At 35.6% G+C, this 18,374-nt stretch overlaps 1 protein-coding gene across 22 annotated transcripts in view; it reads right to left on the bottom strand.

Annotated features, from left to right (window-relative positions):
* Nucleotides 1–18,374, bottom strand: part of SOX5 (SRY-box transcription factor 5) — a 1,013,293-nt gene that overhangs the window by 201,156 nt on the left and 793,763 nt on the right. For 20 of the 22 annotated variants that reach the window (XM_045466143.1, XM_045466144.1, XM_045466148.1 and 17 more), the window contains 2 exons: nt 17,861–17,947; nt 2,565–2,737 (listed from right to left, as the gene is read on the bottom strand). In XM_045466143.1, coding sequence (XP_045322099.1) covers nt 2,565–2,737; nt 17,861–17,947 — 260 coding nt within the window. Of the gene's footprint in view, nt 1–114; nt 171–2,564; nt 2,738–17,860; nt 17,948–18,374 lie in introns of those variants that run through there. The other 2 variants (XM_045466159.1, XM_045466160.1) reach the window with 2 other exon arrangements.

Below are 18,374 nucleotides of genomic sequence, written 5' to 3' on the forward strand. Positions count from 1 at the left end.
ATTTCCCTGTGTCCTAATGAAAAGATAAATGTGATCACAAGCTTGGTGGTTATGCATGCCAGCACTGCATGGTAGAGAAGATCTTGGGGAAAAAACAGGCTCTAGAAATCTGACCTGAAGCTTTCACAGGGGATCTTCTCTCAGGCTATGCAGGCATCATTGCTTAGCATCTCTCCAACAAAGGAGAGAAATTCTGGAAGAACCTAATGATTTCTAACATTCCAAGGATAATGTCAGAAAAAGTAAAAAAAAATTCTAGAATCTTTTGATGATGTGTGCAGATGGGCCAGAATGTGAAAGAAGAATGAAGAGGACTTTCTCTCTATTAGTGATCGCTTGGATTTTTCAGGACAAATATGCCCTTAGATCCGCCAAAGGAGGGATTCTCTAAAAAGAAATATCCCAGAAACAGTTTCAGAAGCTGTTAGAATTTTCTAGAATTCAGGTGTTTGAAAGTATTGAGAATTGTGAACAAGAAAAGAGTAGTATTTTTCTAGACTGTCAGAGGCAAACATTCTGAACTTTTATCACAAGGGTAATGCAAGAGAAACATGGGCCATATTCAAGAACAGGCCAAATGTATCTTCAAGGAAACTGATGAGGCATTTCATTAAACATGAAAGCATTATCTTTCAAGCAGAGATGAATGACCAAGTAGGGAAGAGTAAACTGAAAGGAGTCTCCTCAAATGTAACCTGTATATTTCTTCTTTCAACTCTGCTAGTTTACATTTTGAAAACTGCTTATGGGGCGCCTGGGTGGCAAAGTCAGTTGAGCGTCTGACTTTGGCTCAGGTCATGATCTCATAGTCCGTGAGTTCGAGCCCTGTGTCGGGCTCTGTGCTGACAGCTCAGAGCCTGGAGCCTGTTTCAGATTCTGTGTCTCCCTCTCTCTCTGACCCTCCCCCATTCATGCTCTGTCTCAAAACTCAATAAAATGTTAAAATTTTTTTTTAATTAAAAAAAAAGAAAACTGCTTAGGAAGGGTTTTGCAAGGATGTGTGAAAAACACAAACACCCGTAGCTAAATAATGGTCTTCTTCCATTTAGGATGGTGAATGGACTGAGCCCAGAATAGGGGATGGCAAAGGAAGTTAGCCCCAGAAAAGATGTACCATCTCTATATGTAAACTCACCCTAAGACTCCCTTCTTTCTTTCCCAACACTACCAATTTTCTTTAGTGAAAGTTCTTGTGTATTGCCTCCATTTTCCTACTATACATTTGTCAATTCTTATGTCTCATTTCTACCACTAAAGCTCCATAGAAGCCACACTCATAAAAGGCCAACAGTGAGAAACTAAATGACAAATCTAGTAGCTTTGTTTTTCTGGAATTGTTTATTTTCCTTTCTCTACCAGCTGTATGCCACTATCTCGCAAGGATCTACCCTTAGTTCCTTTCCATTTTCTCATGATGTCACCACTATTCTAATTTAGGGCTTACAAACCTGTCATCCCCTTCATGAAACACTCTGGGCCCAGATATTCATATGGCTGCCTCTTTTCTGTCAGGAAGATCTGAACTCAACTGCCAGATCCAACCACCCAATCTAAGAAACATTGCCTTGCCATAGCAATCAATATTTATTAAATTACTGTAATTACATTTCATCAAATTACATATCACTGTCTGAAATTATTTTGTTAATTTCTCTTTTTCTTCGTTAATCACTTTTCTCTTTCCTCTAGAATTTAGCGGTTTTATCTTTCTGGTTAAGTGATGTAGCCTCAGAAGTTAGCACAGTGCCTGGCACATGAGAGACACTTGATTACTATCTGTTGAATAAATGAATGAAATTTATGTACTCCAGTGGTTTAAACTACCATCTCTGTGTAAATAGTCTAAGAAATTTAGTTGAGCCCTGTTTTTCCAACTGTCAATTGATATTTCTTGCTGTTTTTCACATACCTCTAGTTGGAAAACCAACAGCTCTAATTCAACATGATAAAACCACCTGCTTTTCCGAATTGCCCTCTTCCTGACTTTACCTAGTAACCCCGGCTCAGTATCTTTCCTCATTCTTTTGCCCACTCAAAAAACTCAACTAATCATAAAATTTCCACCTGTTTATTCTTCCCTTCTCTTTTTTCTGTGGTCATTTAAGTTTAGACTCTTACCTAGTTTAGATTCTCACTCCTTATTGAAGTTATTATAATAGCCTTCTAACTAAACTTCCTGTGCCATAACTAATTTTCTTCACATGTTGAATCCTACTTATCTGCAAAGCTCATACTAAACACCTGTTGAATGAAATCTTTCACAGTGTTCTTGACTAGAAATGTTCTCTTGACTCTCCATGATTCGATCTGGTACTTTTCGCATGACCTATCAGAATTTCACCTTGGTTACAATTACTTCTGTGTTATATAGCACGGAAGTAGCTGATTAAGCTTTTTCAGATCAAAGTTTTTTGTTTGTTTGCTTACTTTGTATTTTGCCTTTTTATTTATTCATGTGGGGTGGGAAGAAAGGCTTTTATTGGTCTTTGTGTGCCTAGGAGAGTGACCTATGAATAGCAGGCAAAACAATGCCTCAGGAATTTGTGTCTCAGGCTCTTACTCACCTGTTCTTGTTGCTGTTTGGCCAGCTCCATTTGCTGGCGCTGTTTCTCAATCTGAGATGCAGCCAGTTTCTTCTGCTCATCGTGGGCAGCCAATAGCTGCTCTCGCAGACTGGTCAGTTGATTGATCATACCCATGAGCTGCCTCTCTTTCTCAGCTAGGCTTTCAGGAGTCCCTGAAAATAACATAGCAATAAAATATACAAGAAAAGGGAAGTGAGGAGAGAGTGAATTTTCAATGACAATGATTCTCTTGTATAAGAACTATTCTAAATGTAAGGTATATACCTACTATATACCTATATACACAAGCATATACCTACTTTGGATTTTTAACTAAACAGTGAAAAGTAATGGCTAATTCCCCTTTATAAAATATCAGAATGAACAAATATTTTGATTGTTTTTATGTATGATAAGTAATCATCCATAGCTTTTGATTTTACAAGTAAATCAAAAAATGTCTGGGTGAGCATCTACTATTCTAATGTTCTATGCTGGGATCTGACAGAAATAAAAAGAAGCCTAAAGCACAGCTCCCGGTCCTAAGTAGTTTTTTGTTTGTTTGTTTTGTTTTTTAATCAACTTAAAGAGGCAAGACAAAAACATGAACATTTAAGAACCATAGTTATTAAGAGATCAAGTTATTATTATCAGCAATACGATTCTCCTTTTCTCAAAAAAGAATCTTAAAGAGTTGGAACCAAGGAATTCTACATGAAAAAGGGGGAAGATATCTATTAGCCAATATAATTTTAGACAGTTTTCTCATCTGCCACTCAGAGGCTTTCTTCAAAAATAGCATATCGTTAGCAGATAAAATATTCAAGATTGAGAATATAAATTTAGGCTATCATAAGGTAATGAAATATGGTGGGAAAACTAAGAGATCATAACATAGCCACCCAAGATTATAGTTAATTCAAGACCTGGAGAAGAAGTCACAGCAGTCATTTAAGAATAAATAACATGCTCTGGATATTAAAACATGCAATGAATGTTCTTCGACAGGTTAAAATACTGATTTGATGCACCAGAAAAGTGAGTGGTTCACTGAAATAGGAACAATGTCACTTTTAGATGTTCTTTTCAAATTCACCAGATAGACAGGACCCCTATGATACTCGCAGTAGGAGAGATAAAGTACTCGCAGTAGGAGAGAACATACTTTTTAATTACAATTTTCACTTTAATATAAGACACTAAGCACTAGTTTAATAATGCATTTGCCACCTGTATATGTAATTAGATAGAAGGATCTGTTACAACTCAGTCACCCTTCCCCATCCCACTGTATTTCTCTCTAACAATTTATGCTGAAGATGCCTGTGCCTTTTAGGAAATAGTAGCTATTATTAGTGGCTTATAATTTTCATGTGTCCATTTGGAATGGAAAAAGTTTCTAATGTAATTTAGGGCTAGAGAATAAATATCTAGAAAAGAAATTATGAATGAACAGAAGTCAAGAAGCATGCATTACATTCCTTATGATTAATACCTAGCATTACTCAGGGCAGGTGCCCAATAAATTGTCGCTAATAATTTATTATACTTCAGATATTTGGGTTCTACGAACAGCTGAACACTTATTCTAAGAATAACAATATAACTGTTGCAATTAGAATTCTAATAATAAATAATCTAAATATATACTGGGACTTTTTTTAAAGAAAATATTCAAGTGACAGTAAGATATACATCTTCACATGTCATCAGTAAAGAGAAATACATGGCTACCACATTTCTAGAAATACATACTAGGAAAAGTAATACATAGCAGGCCTTGGAATCCTCATTATCTGCAAAGATAATTTCACTTATAAAAATCTAGCCCAGGAAATTATAAGAAATTAAGTATTAAAAAGTGTTTTATATGAAATATTAGAAACAATCTGAATGTCAAATGGGAATAATCAAATAATTATGAACACCCAGATCATAGAGTATTTTGCATCCATGAACAAACTTTGTGAGAGAATATTTAATGAGCTTTTTAATGATATAAAGCTAGGTCAGGGGCACTTGGGTGGCTCGGTCAGTTAAGCATCCAACTTCAGTTCAGGTCATGATCACAGTTAGTGGGTTCAAGCCCTGTGTCGGTGCTCTGTGCTGATAGCTCAGAGACTGGAGCCTGCTTTGGATTCTGTGTCTCCCTCTCTCTCTGTCCCTCGACCCCCTCAAAAATAAAAATAAACATTAAAATAATTTTTAAACTAGGTCAAAAAACTGGGTAACAATAAAACATATGTGAAAAGGCAACGTACTCAATGGGAGAAAATTATATATCTGATAGAAGGTTATATATCCAAAATAAATAAAGAACTCATACAACTCAACAGCAAACAAAACAAAACACAACTAAAATCCAATCCAATTAAAAATGGGCAGAGAATATAAACATTTTTCCAAAGAAGACATAGGGAAGGTCAACAGGTACATGAAAAGTTGCTCAGCATCACTAATCATCAGGGAAATGCAAATCAAAACTACAGTGAGAGATCATCTCACACCTGATAGAATGGCTGTTATTAAAAAGACAAGAAATAATAAGCATTGGCAAGGATGTGGAAAAAAGGGGACTCTTGTGCACTGTTGGTGGTAGTGTAGACTGGTGTGACTATTATGGAAAATAGTATGAATGTTTCTCAAAAAATTAAAAGTAGAACTATCATATGATCCAGCAATTCCACTTCTGGGTATTTATGCAAAGAAAATTAACACACTGACTTGAAGAGATATATGAACCCTCACGTCTATGGCAATGGTTTTTACAATAGCCATGATATAAAGACAGCCTATGTCCATTGACAGGTGAGTGGATGAACACACACGCACACACACACACACACACACACACACACACAGGAATATTATTAAGCGATAAAAAATGAATAAAATCTTGTCATTTGTGAAAATATGAATGGAGCTTAAGAGCATTATACTATGTGAACTAAGTCAGAGAAAGACAAACACCATATGATCTAACTTATATGTGGTACCTGAAATAAAAAGAGAAACAAGAAACCAATCTCATAAATTTGGAAAACAGATTGGTAGTTGCTAGAGGCAGGGGTATGGGGTGAGTGAAATAGGTGAAAGGGGTCAAAATGTACAAAGTTCCAGTTATAAAATAAATAAGTCATGGGGATGTCATGGTGACTATAGCTAATAATACTGTACTGCATATTTGAAAGTTGCTAAGAAAGTAAATCTTAAAAGTTCTCATCACAAGCAAACACTTTGGAACTGTGTATAGTGATGGATGTTAACAATACCTATGGTGGTGGTTATTTTATAATACACACAAATATTGCATCATTATGTTATACACCTGAAACTAATAGAATATTGTATGTCAACTGTACCTCAATTAAAATAAAGAAAGAAAACATTGTATAAATATCTCAGTGTATGCACATATCTATATTTATAGAAAAAAAAAGACTGGAAGAAAATTATATATTAATGGCTATTTCTAGGTGATGGAATTATAAGCCATTTTAATATTTTTATTTTTTTAAGAAAATCTTCTACAATTTTATTATTATTTACATACTTAGAAAACCTAGAAAAATGTATTTCATGTAAATATGTGGAGATATAACTTAAAAGTCTAAGGTGACATTACCCATTTTCATAAGTGGTGTAATACAATGGGTAAAGAAATATACTTGTTTGTTGATGAGTATAAACAAATATCATTTTGGCATTCAGTATATGAAATATTAACAAAACTCTTTTGTCTTCACTTTGTCAGATTCAATGCTTCTCAGATACACACTGTTTATTTTAAACTCTCTGAGTCTTACAATGGATACTGTCTCAGAGTCAATGAAATATTAAGAGTTATGCCTACCCCGAGTTTGTCCTCAGGCCATAGTAATTTACTTTTACATGCAAAACAGGTATCTCTGAGTGTAGATCTCAGGTGTTTTTTTGTGTTTTTTTTAATGTTTATTTTATTTTTGAGAGAGAGAGAGAGAGAGAGCGTGCACAGGGGTGAGACAGAGAGGGAGACACAGAATCTGAAACAGGCTCTAGGCTCTGAGCTGTCAGCACATGAGCCCAAAACAGGGCTTGAACCCATGACCTGAGCCAAAGTCGGATGCCCAACCGACCCAGCTATCCAGGCACCCTTAGATCTCAGTTTTAAAATTCAATATGTATAAGGTAAGACTCCATTTTTAAAAAATTTTTAAAAGCATCATTACTCAACATTCTTAGCTAGAAATATTAACATCATCCTCAATTTGCTTCTCAACTACCCATCCTCCTGTATGTATTATATCAACAAATCATAATAATGTTTTCTCAAAATAGCCTGTTTCAGTTTCACTTTTAATTAGTTAAATGTTATCTCTTCAATATTATTATGTTCACATGACTAAATAATCAATAATTATAAAAGGGTATATAGTGAAAGGTCTCCTCTGAACACTGTTCCTTCTAAGGTAACCACAATTACTATTATTACCTAGTCTTGTAAATGAAGATTTAACCATATACCAGAATATTTCTGCACTAATTTACCGGGGCTGTCATAACAGATGGGGTGGCTTGAACAGAAATTTGTATTTATTGGCTAGAAGTCCAGGACTAAGGTGTCAGCAGGGTTGGTTCCTTCTGAGGGCTGTGAGGGAAGGAGCTGCCCCAGATCTTTCTCTTTGGCTTGTAGATGGCCATCTTCTTCCTGTGTCTTCACATCATCACTCTCTGTACATTTCCATGTCCAAATTTCCTTTTCTTTTAAGGACAGCCATCATATTGGATTTAGGTCCACCCTAATGGCGCCATTTTAACTTAATTACCTCTGTACAGACCTTATCTCCAAGTACAGTCACATTCTGAGATACTAGAAGTTAGAGCTCTAACACATGAATTTTTAGAGGGACACAATTTGACCCACACAATTTACTTTACATAAAGGATACCATAGTGTAAATTGCTGCCCTATGGTATGTAGGAAGAGTTCTTGTTCCAGCCTCCCTTCCCCATCTCCACTGACATTTCTCATCAAGTTTTTTATAAATTGTTTTGACAAACTTTTTTTTTTTTTAATTTTTTTTTTCAACGTTTATTTATTTTTGGGACAGAGAGAGACACAGCATGAACGGGGGAAGGGGAGAGAGAGAGGGAGACACAGAATTGGAAACAGGCTCCAGGCTCTGAGCCATCAGCCCAGAGCCCGACGCGGGGCTCGAACTCACGGACCGCGAGATCGTGACCTGGCTGAAGTCGGACGCTTAACCGACTGCGCCACCCAGGCGCCCCATGTTTTGACAAACTTTTAATAGAACTTCTTTTCTCCCGCTACAAGTTTATCCTCAAATCTGGTGCCAAAATTACCTTCCTAGAAAAACAAATCTACTCATGTCACTCCTATTTAAACACTTCCACTAGTTCCCTATTGTCTTTGGAATAAAATGTCAACTCATTCTTAAGAGTGAAAAGGTCCTAGGGCACCTGGGTGTGGCTCAGTCAGTTAAGTGTTAGACTCTTGATTTCAGCTCAGGTCATGATCTCATGATTCATGGGAATGAGTTCCATGTTGGGCTCCATACTAACAGCACGGAGCCTGCTTAGGATTCTCTCTCCTTCCTCTTCCCCTCTCCCTTACATATGCTCGTGCATGCTGTCTCTCTCAAAAATAAGTAAACTGAAGAAAAAGATGAATAAGGTCCTTCTAATTATGATCCAACCTTCTCACTTTTGTTTGTGCATCCTAGGTTCTAGCCATAGTGACTTTTGTACCATTACCCACAAAGCCAATACCTTAACCTCAGCCATTCCTTCCCTAACATTAATTCTTCATGTTCCAGATCATATGTCTTATTCTTTAAGACTCTTATCTTGATTCTCGTTGATAACAGTTGTTCCCTTCTTTTGGAATCCACACAGTGGATATCTTTACTATACTACCTAATCATTATATTATAAATCTGATTTTAACATTTGTACCCTAAAGTTAGCAGAGATAGCTGTGATGGCAACAGTTATAAATGACCAACTTTTATGCCCTCATATGCCTGGCGTGTAGCAAATCATCTAAAATTTTAACGAGTAAGTCACTTTGCTTTAAACCACTCTCAGGTTTAGGAATGCCATATAACCAAGAGAATAAGGAGATGTATTATCTTACATGAGTTACATAGATGTTCTGGTTTTGGTTTAAGAGAGTTGAGCTAAGGAACTTGAGCTTTTGCAAAAGAAGTTTTCTCCACTTTTATAAAAGTACTATGTTCAGATGGTGTAAGCCCTATAGTTTCATCTCTAAATTATCATAATCTTCATAATAATTATCTCCCAGTGGGTGGGGAGGGTCCAATAAGTGGTCTACGAGTATTGGAGAAACTAGTAAGAGTCACAAAACATCCTGGACTTTAAATGTGTGTGTGTGTGTGTGTGCGCGTGCGCGCGCACGCGTGTGCACAAACATCACTGAAAAATCCACAGGGCTCCCAAAGAAAAAGAGAAACTACTGTTTCTTCACTTAGATTAAGATTTGTAAGATTAAGATTTGTAAGAGTCATACAAGTATATAACACAATGGGGACACAAATCCTGTATCTATGAGTTCATGTTTGTGTGTCATTGATAGTAATTTATTTTCATGTTTCATTTCTTTGCACTCTAATGTGTTTTATCTATGCTAGTCCTGCTTCAATTCCCTTAGAATGAAGGATCACTGATGTAAGAGGCAAAAAAAAAAAAAATTCTGTTTCAGTTCTTCCTACTGCCTAGTAACTACAGACATGGTAATCATTTGACTCATTGCTATAGTGCTATAGGTTCCACAGAAGTACAGGTCAGAACATTCCTTAATGTAATGTGACACAAGTCATGAAGGAGGGGAACCAGATTGTCACCCCCCTCTCAGTAAGAGATATCACTATCCATATATTGCTCTATTCTTTTGTCTGCCTCATTTTCCATATCTAACTCACTGGAATCCCATCAACCCTAGAACATATAAATTAGCCCATGAATCTTTATTTCCAGTACAACCTCTTGCTCCAGGCCATCAGTATTTCTCACCTTCACGACTGCAATAGTTTTCTAACCATTCCACCTGCTTCCACTTCTTCTCCTATGAAAAGCTATTCTCCAAGCAAAAGTTCAGTGATCCATTTAGAAAGGTAAGCCAGGTCATGTCACAGAGCTGTATAAAAACATTTCATCGCTTTATACTCCATATAAAATAAAATCCAAACTCTTTACCCTTAAAAAGCCCTGAATTCTCTAGCTCTTACCGTCTTTGGCAACATCTCTTCCAAAGCAAAAATGCTTCAGTCACATGGCCTTCTTCGAGTGCCTCCAATACCAATATACAAAGTTGCTCCCACCTTAGGATCTTTGCACTCCAATTGTTTCCCATGGAAAACTCTGCTCCTAGATTAAGATTTCTCAGTCTTGGCATTGATGATATTTCGGACTAGACCATTCTTTTTCTGGGGAGCTGTGTGGTATAGCATGTCTGGCTAGATGCTAGTAGCACTTCCCACCTAGTTATAACAACCAAAAATGTCTCCAGACAGTGCCAAATTTCCCCTGGTAGAGAACCACTTCAAATGACAGACTTTTCTCTTTCATTCATTTTGTACATACCCACAGAGTTCCTTCAATGCCCTTCAATGCCCCTATTCTAGGTGTTGGGGACACTACAGTGTCTACACCAGAAAAAAATGTCTGCTTCAGAGAGCTGACATTTAAATGGAAAAGATAATAAACAAATAAACTCAGATCCAACCAGAAGTAATTTAAATGCCAACTTCTCATACTGCCTACCCCAAACACTGAAATTAAGGAAGACACCATCTCACTTTCCATCACATCACTTAATTTTTATTCTGTTCATAGTAGTTAATACCATAGGTTGAATTGTATTGATATAGTTATTTATTTACTGAATCTTCCATAGAGAATAAGCTTTAAGACAGCAGAATACTAGTTTGTTTTGTTCAATGCTGGATACTCAGAACCTATAGAGTAATGCCTACCACAACATAGACATCTTATAACAACTTCTTAAATGAATAAAGCAAAGTTCATAAGAAAAGAGAAAAATCCTTGATTGACTGGTAATGTACAATTCTATGCACAAGGAAAACCCTCATCTGGATTACTCAAATTAAAAATGATCTTGAATACATTTGAACTAATAAGAAAAAAATCTGTGGAAGCTGATATTTCTCCAATATTGTTTTCTTCCACTCAAATGAAATGGACATATGGTTTGAAATAAAATGATCAAACTCAAAGTAAATTGCTAGGAGTTATTATCCAAATACAGTAAATGTAAGAGTAAACTCACTCAAGAAGAAGGGAAAGGGCCTAGAATTTTGACACTAAAAATAAACTGGGGATTATTGTTTCTTCCTTCAAAAAACTTACCAGAAATGTAATTCTTTGTTTCAAAGTATAGTCAGTTTTTGCCAGATTTTTTTTCCTTTAATAATTGGTGCTTCTTAGATTATCAGTGTTATAACTTGGACAGGATTTTACTTGGTTTAATTTTTTTAATGTTAATATTGTTGCTTTCAACTGGTATTGTACTTGAAGGATCTAAAAACCATTTGTTGTCCTGCCTTTAAAATTTCTGTCTAATGAAAGAGCCTCTACTATACTATACGTTTTAGAAGGGTAGAAATCTGTCTACTCTACTTTCTACCATTATATCTCCAAAACACAGCACGTGACAAGACAGATAGGAATATCTGTTGAATGACCTAAAAATATAATGAATAAAAACTAACTTAAGTTAGTCTAAATTTACAACTAAAGCTTCTTTCAGTGGTGCTCTTATTGAACAAGAGAGAAAAGGCACACTCCTTCATCAAAGGTATTAATGGCATCATTCCAATTCATTAAAGGAGTATTTGTTACGTGATCCAACTTATAAACATCTATGAATTGGTCTTTTTCATCAAGAACATGTTTAATCAAACTTTGATAAAGTTTATCTACATACACTTACTGCTATGTAGATAACTGAGAGGTTGGATTCAATTAAAATTATACAAGGAATACCATTATTTATTATATGACAGAATAAACTGATTCTATTATACACTGTTAATACTATAAATAGTCTTAATTTATAGATTCCTATAACTGTTTTGAAAAAACAGTGTTTTGTGTTTTGAGTGTGTGTGTGTTTTTTTTGTTTTTGTTTCTGTTTTGTTTTGTTTTTTTTGTTTTTTTTTTTTGCTGTTTTAATATCTTAAAAAGTAGGCTTTGGCTTGGATTTAAATATTCTACTATAGAAAGCTTTCAGTTTTAAAGGCAACTGACATAAGAGTGAAATGGAACACGTGACAAGTAGCTATGATCTTTACTGTTCTTATCCTATGTTGGATGTTTTGCTACCAAGGTATGACATAAACAAGATGTGTGCGTCATTATTTTTGTAGTGAAAGCAAGCATCATTCTTATTTCTTTGTAATTCCATACTATTTATTACAAATATTTACCTTCTGAGATTGTAATTTTACAAACTTTTCCTATGATTATCCCATCCGCTTACTTGGATATTATATAAAAGATGTAAAAAAAATTGTTTTTTAAATCACATCCAACTTGCCACATTACAGACTTTAACATAGCCAATAAAAATCTTTTCAAAACATGGCATTTTTAAATTGTCATTCATTCATCAAGTGCAAACTGGATCCCTAAGTTTGGACTAATGGTAAGCTAGGTAGTACACAAGGGCAAGGTAAATGCATAAATAGGCTAACAATACAAAACAGCTATGTGGGCTGGGGACTGAACTGAGCTGAGAACAGCATCACTGCATCTGAGGGTGCTGCATCCAGCTGTGTGGGGGCTGGAAAGGTTTTCAAGTTTTGAAGGATTTTAGAGGTTATCCATGCCAACTTTACTGAAGAGAGACCATCCAGCCTCATGCAAAGAACACCGGCTTCGAAGACAGGCAGGAATAGGGTCACATCTTGACTCTGTCACAGTATGTGGTTTTGGATAAGTGATCTCTCTTTCTCTCTCTCCCTCTCTCTCTGCGAGTCTCAATTTATTCCTATGTAAACTGGGAATGAAATGTCTCTGTCATTTTGTAAGGAATAATGTTTACAGTGTGCCTGTATATAGATGGGCATGTAATCAATAGTAATCTGCAACTGTTTTTAAATGAGCAGATAAGGCAATAAACCAAAAGAGTTAAACTGATTTCCACAAGTTCTTGGAACAATCAGGGCAACATGATACCAACTTTTTGGCTACACTATGCTTCCCCAGTTAAGAGAAATGGTCATTTGAAAAGAGGAAAAGTTTCTGGATTAATTCCATCATTTAATAATCTGGCTGGTGTAAGCTTTGGAGTCCATATCTATAAGAAAAAAATAATGTTCTTAAAATTATCTTAATTTTAGAATCTTCATTTCCATTGCACAAATGAATCTTTATTAAGTGAATGAATGTTATTTTTAAATGAGAGAAAAAAAAGGTTGAGGAAATCATATTTTTATTTTCAAATACAGAATCCAGATTAAATATGTAAGAGTCTCTGTTTAAAACATGCATTATTAAGTACCTGCTTTGAAAGATATGTAAAACTTCCTAAGACAGAAATCAACGAGATCCAGTGTCTGACCATTCTCTTCCCATTGTTGGCTATGTTTACACACTGGCATAAAGACTCTGGCATTCTGGGGCAGAGCAAGTCAGTGATGTGCAGAAAACATGAAGTCACTTTTTCTTTTACGGACATTGCCAAATTTATTTCAGAAACTTATATGCTGCACGGCACTAGTCTTTCTTCGTTTCTTACAAAGTGGTTTTTACAAAAAGGGAAAACATTACTCATAAGCAACTACAGAGGAACTATAAAACAAGCTCACTAGATTAAAACCATTAAATATTTACTTTATTTAGAAGTGCATGACTATATGTTATGTGCCTTCTTTATGGCTCACTCTTGCATGGAACAAATTTCAGATACAACAGTTCCCTTAATAATATTTCCAACCCTTTTATAAAAATGTACACATATATTTTTTAGCTGAATGTACAAATGACATAAGTCACCAAGTTACTATTAGCAAAGCATGCAATTCTTAAATAGTTATTTTTTTTTTTTGGTTTTAAAAGAATGGGTTTAAAACAACTTTCAAAGTGATACAAACCCTTACTGTCTAAATACTGGCATTATAGTTTCCATGTTTCAAATTTACAAACTCTAAGGATCTCTTTATTTATTACTTGGGATCTGATTCCTTTCCCACACCTGCTTGTTCACAAATTGTCTAACGTTATTTAAACAGAATTATCTCTTTCAAGCCACATACTGAATCCACCTATCTCTTTTATCTCCAAATGTGATGTCACCTAACAGAGGATCTACTTTAACCCACGTGTTGCATCTAAAAATTATGTATTTATCATGAGTTCTAAGAGACCAAAATATTGCTGAATGGCTTATTTCCTTGAATCTATTACTGGCATTCTAGAGCTGTCTGGTGTTTGCCTTTATGTCCCATCTTCTAGAAAGAACGAAATTATAGCTTTCAAAAGAGCCAATTTTTTATTATACCAACTGCAGCTGGCATTTTTCATAACACAGGATACAACACTTTGCCAGCCAAATTAATGCATTCTGAGCAGGGTGAGAAAGGGTCTAACCAGGGATACCAATGGGAAAGAAACCGGACTTTAACGAATTCTTCATACAAGGCTGGTGGAGAAACTGATTTGGGCTTATCTGAGTGACCTAGCCAGAAAAACCTCTCAAACAGCGCCCTGCTCTTATAACTTCACCAAGAAAGAACTATTTGAGAGAATTTTGCATGCAGATTTTTTTGGTTGCAATTCTACAAAAAAAAAAAAAAAAAAAAAAAAAAAAAAAAAAAAATTAAGTCTGTAACATACAAATCCTGCAATGACTTTATTGAAAACCAAATGCTCTGTTTAGATTAGTCAAAGCTGCCCTGGATCCCCAGATACTGTCCTCAGGTGAAGTGCCAATGCATTGACCTTCAGTGTAATGGAATTTCATGCTAGCTAAAACAACGCGTGACTCTCGTGGTTGCCAACGGGAGTGCAAGCGCTGTTTTTCTTTTTTTTCCTCTTCTCAGCAACTACAAGGCTATAGGAGATATTCCTTCACCTTTCTCACCACTGTTACTCTGTGCTTCTGCTACAGATAACAACAACAACAAAAACCATAAGCTGACCAGCCATACTATATCAATGATTGGAGAAGAAATAAGTCATTTTTTCAGGCAGCTCATCAATTTATATACATACATTGTTAGCCAAGGTTTTTTTTTTTTTTTTTTTTTTTTTTTTTTTGTCAAACTGTTTTGTTCTGCAAAACTGGATCTAGTGTCCTTGTTGTATGTTTTTTAGAGGATTGTTTCTAATGTAACTTTAAAACCTAATCACTTCACATTTCCAAAGTACCAGACCATAAAAATGGAATAAATTCTAACAGGCAAAATAACCTAACATGAAAAATAATTTCATGCTCTTAGAAGTGGGTGACCTTTACTAACCCGCATTGTTTCTTGAAGAATGATATTGACTTTAAGTGGGTATGACAACTATTTATTGATAGCTAAAATATCCAAACCAAATGCTATTTATTTCTCTTATTTTTAGAAGTTTATCATTTTAACTTTTAAAATAGTAATAGCAAGAAACACTTCTTTGAACTTTGCCAAGCTGTAATATTAATCTTTGTCCAAATGCTCTGAAAGAATTCACGTGCAGCAACTTGAAGGTTAGCATTTAGGAACGGAGCTCTGTCCTCATCTGGCTATAATTTTAGATATTCAAGAATGGGCGCACATGTGCATGCAGACACACACACACACACACACACACACACACACTCATTTACTCACACGTTTTCTGCAACTATTAAAAGTTAAATGGGGTGCCTGGGGGTCTCAGTCAGTTAAACATCCAATTTCAGCTCAGGTCATGATCTCGCGGTTTGTAGGATGGAGCCCCACATTGGGCTCTGTGCTGACAGCTCAGAGCTCAGAGCCTGCTTCAGATTTTGCATCTCCCTCTCTCACTGCCCCTCTCCTGTTCATGGTCTGTCTGTCTGTCTGTCTGTCTCCCTCTCAAAAACAAACATTAAAATTTTTTACAAAGTTAAATCAAAACTGACCAGTGTAAACCGAGGAGAAAAGTTTCAATCCACAAGACTTGGTAAATACTGTAAAGGCTGTAAATGTCCTAACATATGCAAGATTCTATCAAATATATTATTCAAAATTATCATTCATAAATCATCTAATAATTGAATATGTGCATATTTCAGATTTAAAAAAGCTCACCCTTATTCTTCCCTATCCCAACCCAAAACAGTGTGCACATACATGAGACTTACACCTTTATTTGCTTCATTAAAAAAAAATGCTGCAAACAGCAAAGCCATTGTTCTCCCATAACTTCTGAGGTGGCATGAAAACCACATTCCTGGGCATGGCATAATCAGAGTGTCTGACCCCCCAAACACCATTAAGTCAAATTCATTTACCCCCAGAGGGCTATACACTATTGTATCCTTTCCACTTTCTAGCCACCTACGAACAATGGATAGTAATTGCAACTGTCACGGGCAGTCAGTAGGAAAAGTAAGCCAGCGCTATTTTCCCAGTTTTCTGCCAAACCTATCCAAGCACCTAATAACCATGCCCCCCAACAGAAGAAAGGTCTACAGTTGCTTTTAAAATGCATCGGAAAACAGCTTTTTGAACAGAACACAGGACAATAACCAAACTTATGCTCTGAATGCGAAGCTTTAAAAAACTCAAAATTAAAGACGGAAACTTCTTTTGACTGAACCGCAGCTTCCTGAACCAAGCCCACAGGCAAGCCTGGAAGAATAGCTGAGCTGCTTTTCTCTAAGCTTATCATCACTGCTGTGGCTGCTTTTAAGTTCGACTTGTGAAGAAAACTAGGGAGGGAAAAATGTTTGTCCTCCAATGGAATGAGATCACAAGGCTTGGAACAGGCGGTCTTCTCTGCTATATGCTCAGTTATCCCCTCGGTCAGAGGAGAATAAAGAACCTTGGAGAACACATTCTACGTCTCAGGTGTAAATGGGTTAAAAGCCAACATAATAATATAAAGGATCTGTGGCCTAGGAAAAGAAATTCCTCTGTTCTGTTTAAACTCTGTCTTCAAGCTCTTTAAGGCATATTAATTGCTATCTGTTTGAATTTGATTCCATGATAGATTTTGGTTACTGATTTTGTTGATTAGCACTCATTCATTCTCTCACCACCAAGTCATACTTGATCATAACCTGAATATATTTAAACTTCAAATACAATGGATAAGAAGTGAAACACTCAGTCAAACATTTTCTGGAAGTTTCAAAATGCTGAGATGCTAGTGTCCTGCCTTTCTGCGGGATGCTGCGAGGTCATAGTGCGATAAGAAAGACAATTGCCTTTTGCATTGGGAGAACACGTGCGCATACATACATATGCAAAAAAGTTATTTATACACATATTTCTACATGTATATTAATATAAATCTGGTGATATTTAAATATATATTCAGCTTCTACAAAAAACCATATACTGTAATATATAACTAAATATTTTAATATTGATGAATAAGTATTTTTTTCTCAAGATTAATCCTTTAGAACTCAGAATCAAGTGTGCTACTGGCAACAGACAGAAAACCATACATTGCCTACCATGCTCTGAGAAAACACACTTTGAAATTAACTGAAATGATCATTTAACTATTTTTATATGGGAAATTAAGTCCTTTCCCACTGCTATTAGTAAGTTTATTAAGATATGAATATTCAGTATCATCTGAGGTTCATCTAGACTTTTTCTTAGTTGTGTTCAATGTCTGATTCAAATAAAAACAAACAAAAAATGTTGCTCTTGTTAGTACAATACAACCTTTTATTAAGCTTTCTCCATTCACCATGTCTGGTTTTAAATGTAAATTATGTACCTTCACACTTCTAACAGTAGAATGTATACACTCATCTCATCATATGCAGTTTTTAACCCTGATATAAATACATTCCTACTGACAAGGTGAATCATTTAATTTTTTTTTAATGATGAAAACCAAAGCCTTTTGAAGATACAGGGGTTTAGTCTGTTAAAATAGCATTCCATTTATCGATAAAGCACAAAGAGAAAGTCAGAGTCCTGACACGTCCACGTTCAAGCTAGGGAAAAGAAACACCAAAGACAGAATGCATGAGGCAGAAGAAGGAGCAGCACTTTTCACTGTTAATGTTTCTAAACATAAACTTCATTTCAGTACATTTTGGATCAAAATAATTGTCAATATGTTACCTTTTATTTCACCAAAGTTCCCTGATCCCATTGCAAGAAGTTTGTCTTTCCAGTCCTTTGAGAGTAGCTTTTCAATACTGGGGGTTTCTAAGGAAAGGAAAAAAAAAATGTAAGCAAATCAACATGACTGTCTTTACAATGCAGCTCATTAAAAGTCTATCTGCTAAAAATAAGGCCATCCCTATCTGGGCCCCAGTTCATAATGACTTCATCAACAAACTGATAACAGGGGGGGAAAAAAAGAATGTGTTTTGTCACCTGCTGTTTCAAAATCATTAGCTTTTTCCTCTTGCGGAACAAAGCCCTACTAATTCTTTATGACAATGGGTACATATAAACCTGCAGTTCATTGTTTTTCAATTTGGTGAACAAATTCCTGCTATAATAGATGCTTGTCAATTTCAGGGTGTTAGTCTGCAGTCAAAAAATAATTATGTTGATAAAATGCAGGGGGAAAAAAGGCAAAGAATTAGCTCTTAAATCTGCTACATGTAATTATATCCCTCTGTGTGTT

The sequence above is a fragment of the Leopardus geoffroyi genome, chromosome B4 (genome assembly GCF_018350155.1).
Source record: "Leopardus geoffroyi isolate Oge1 chromosome B4, O.geoffroyi_Oge1_pat1.0, whole genome shotgun sequence".
Taxonomy (NCBI): Eukaryota; Metazoa; Chordata; class Mammalia; order Carnivora; family Felidae; genus Leopardus; species Leopardus geoffroyi.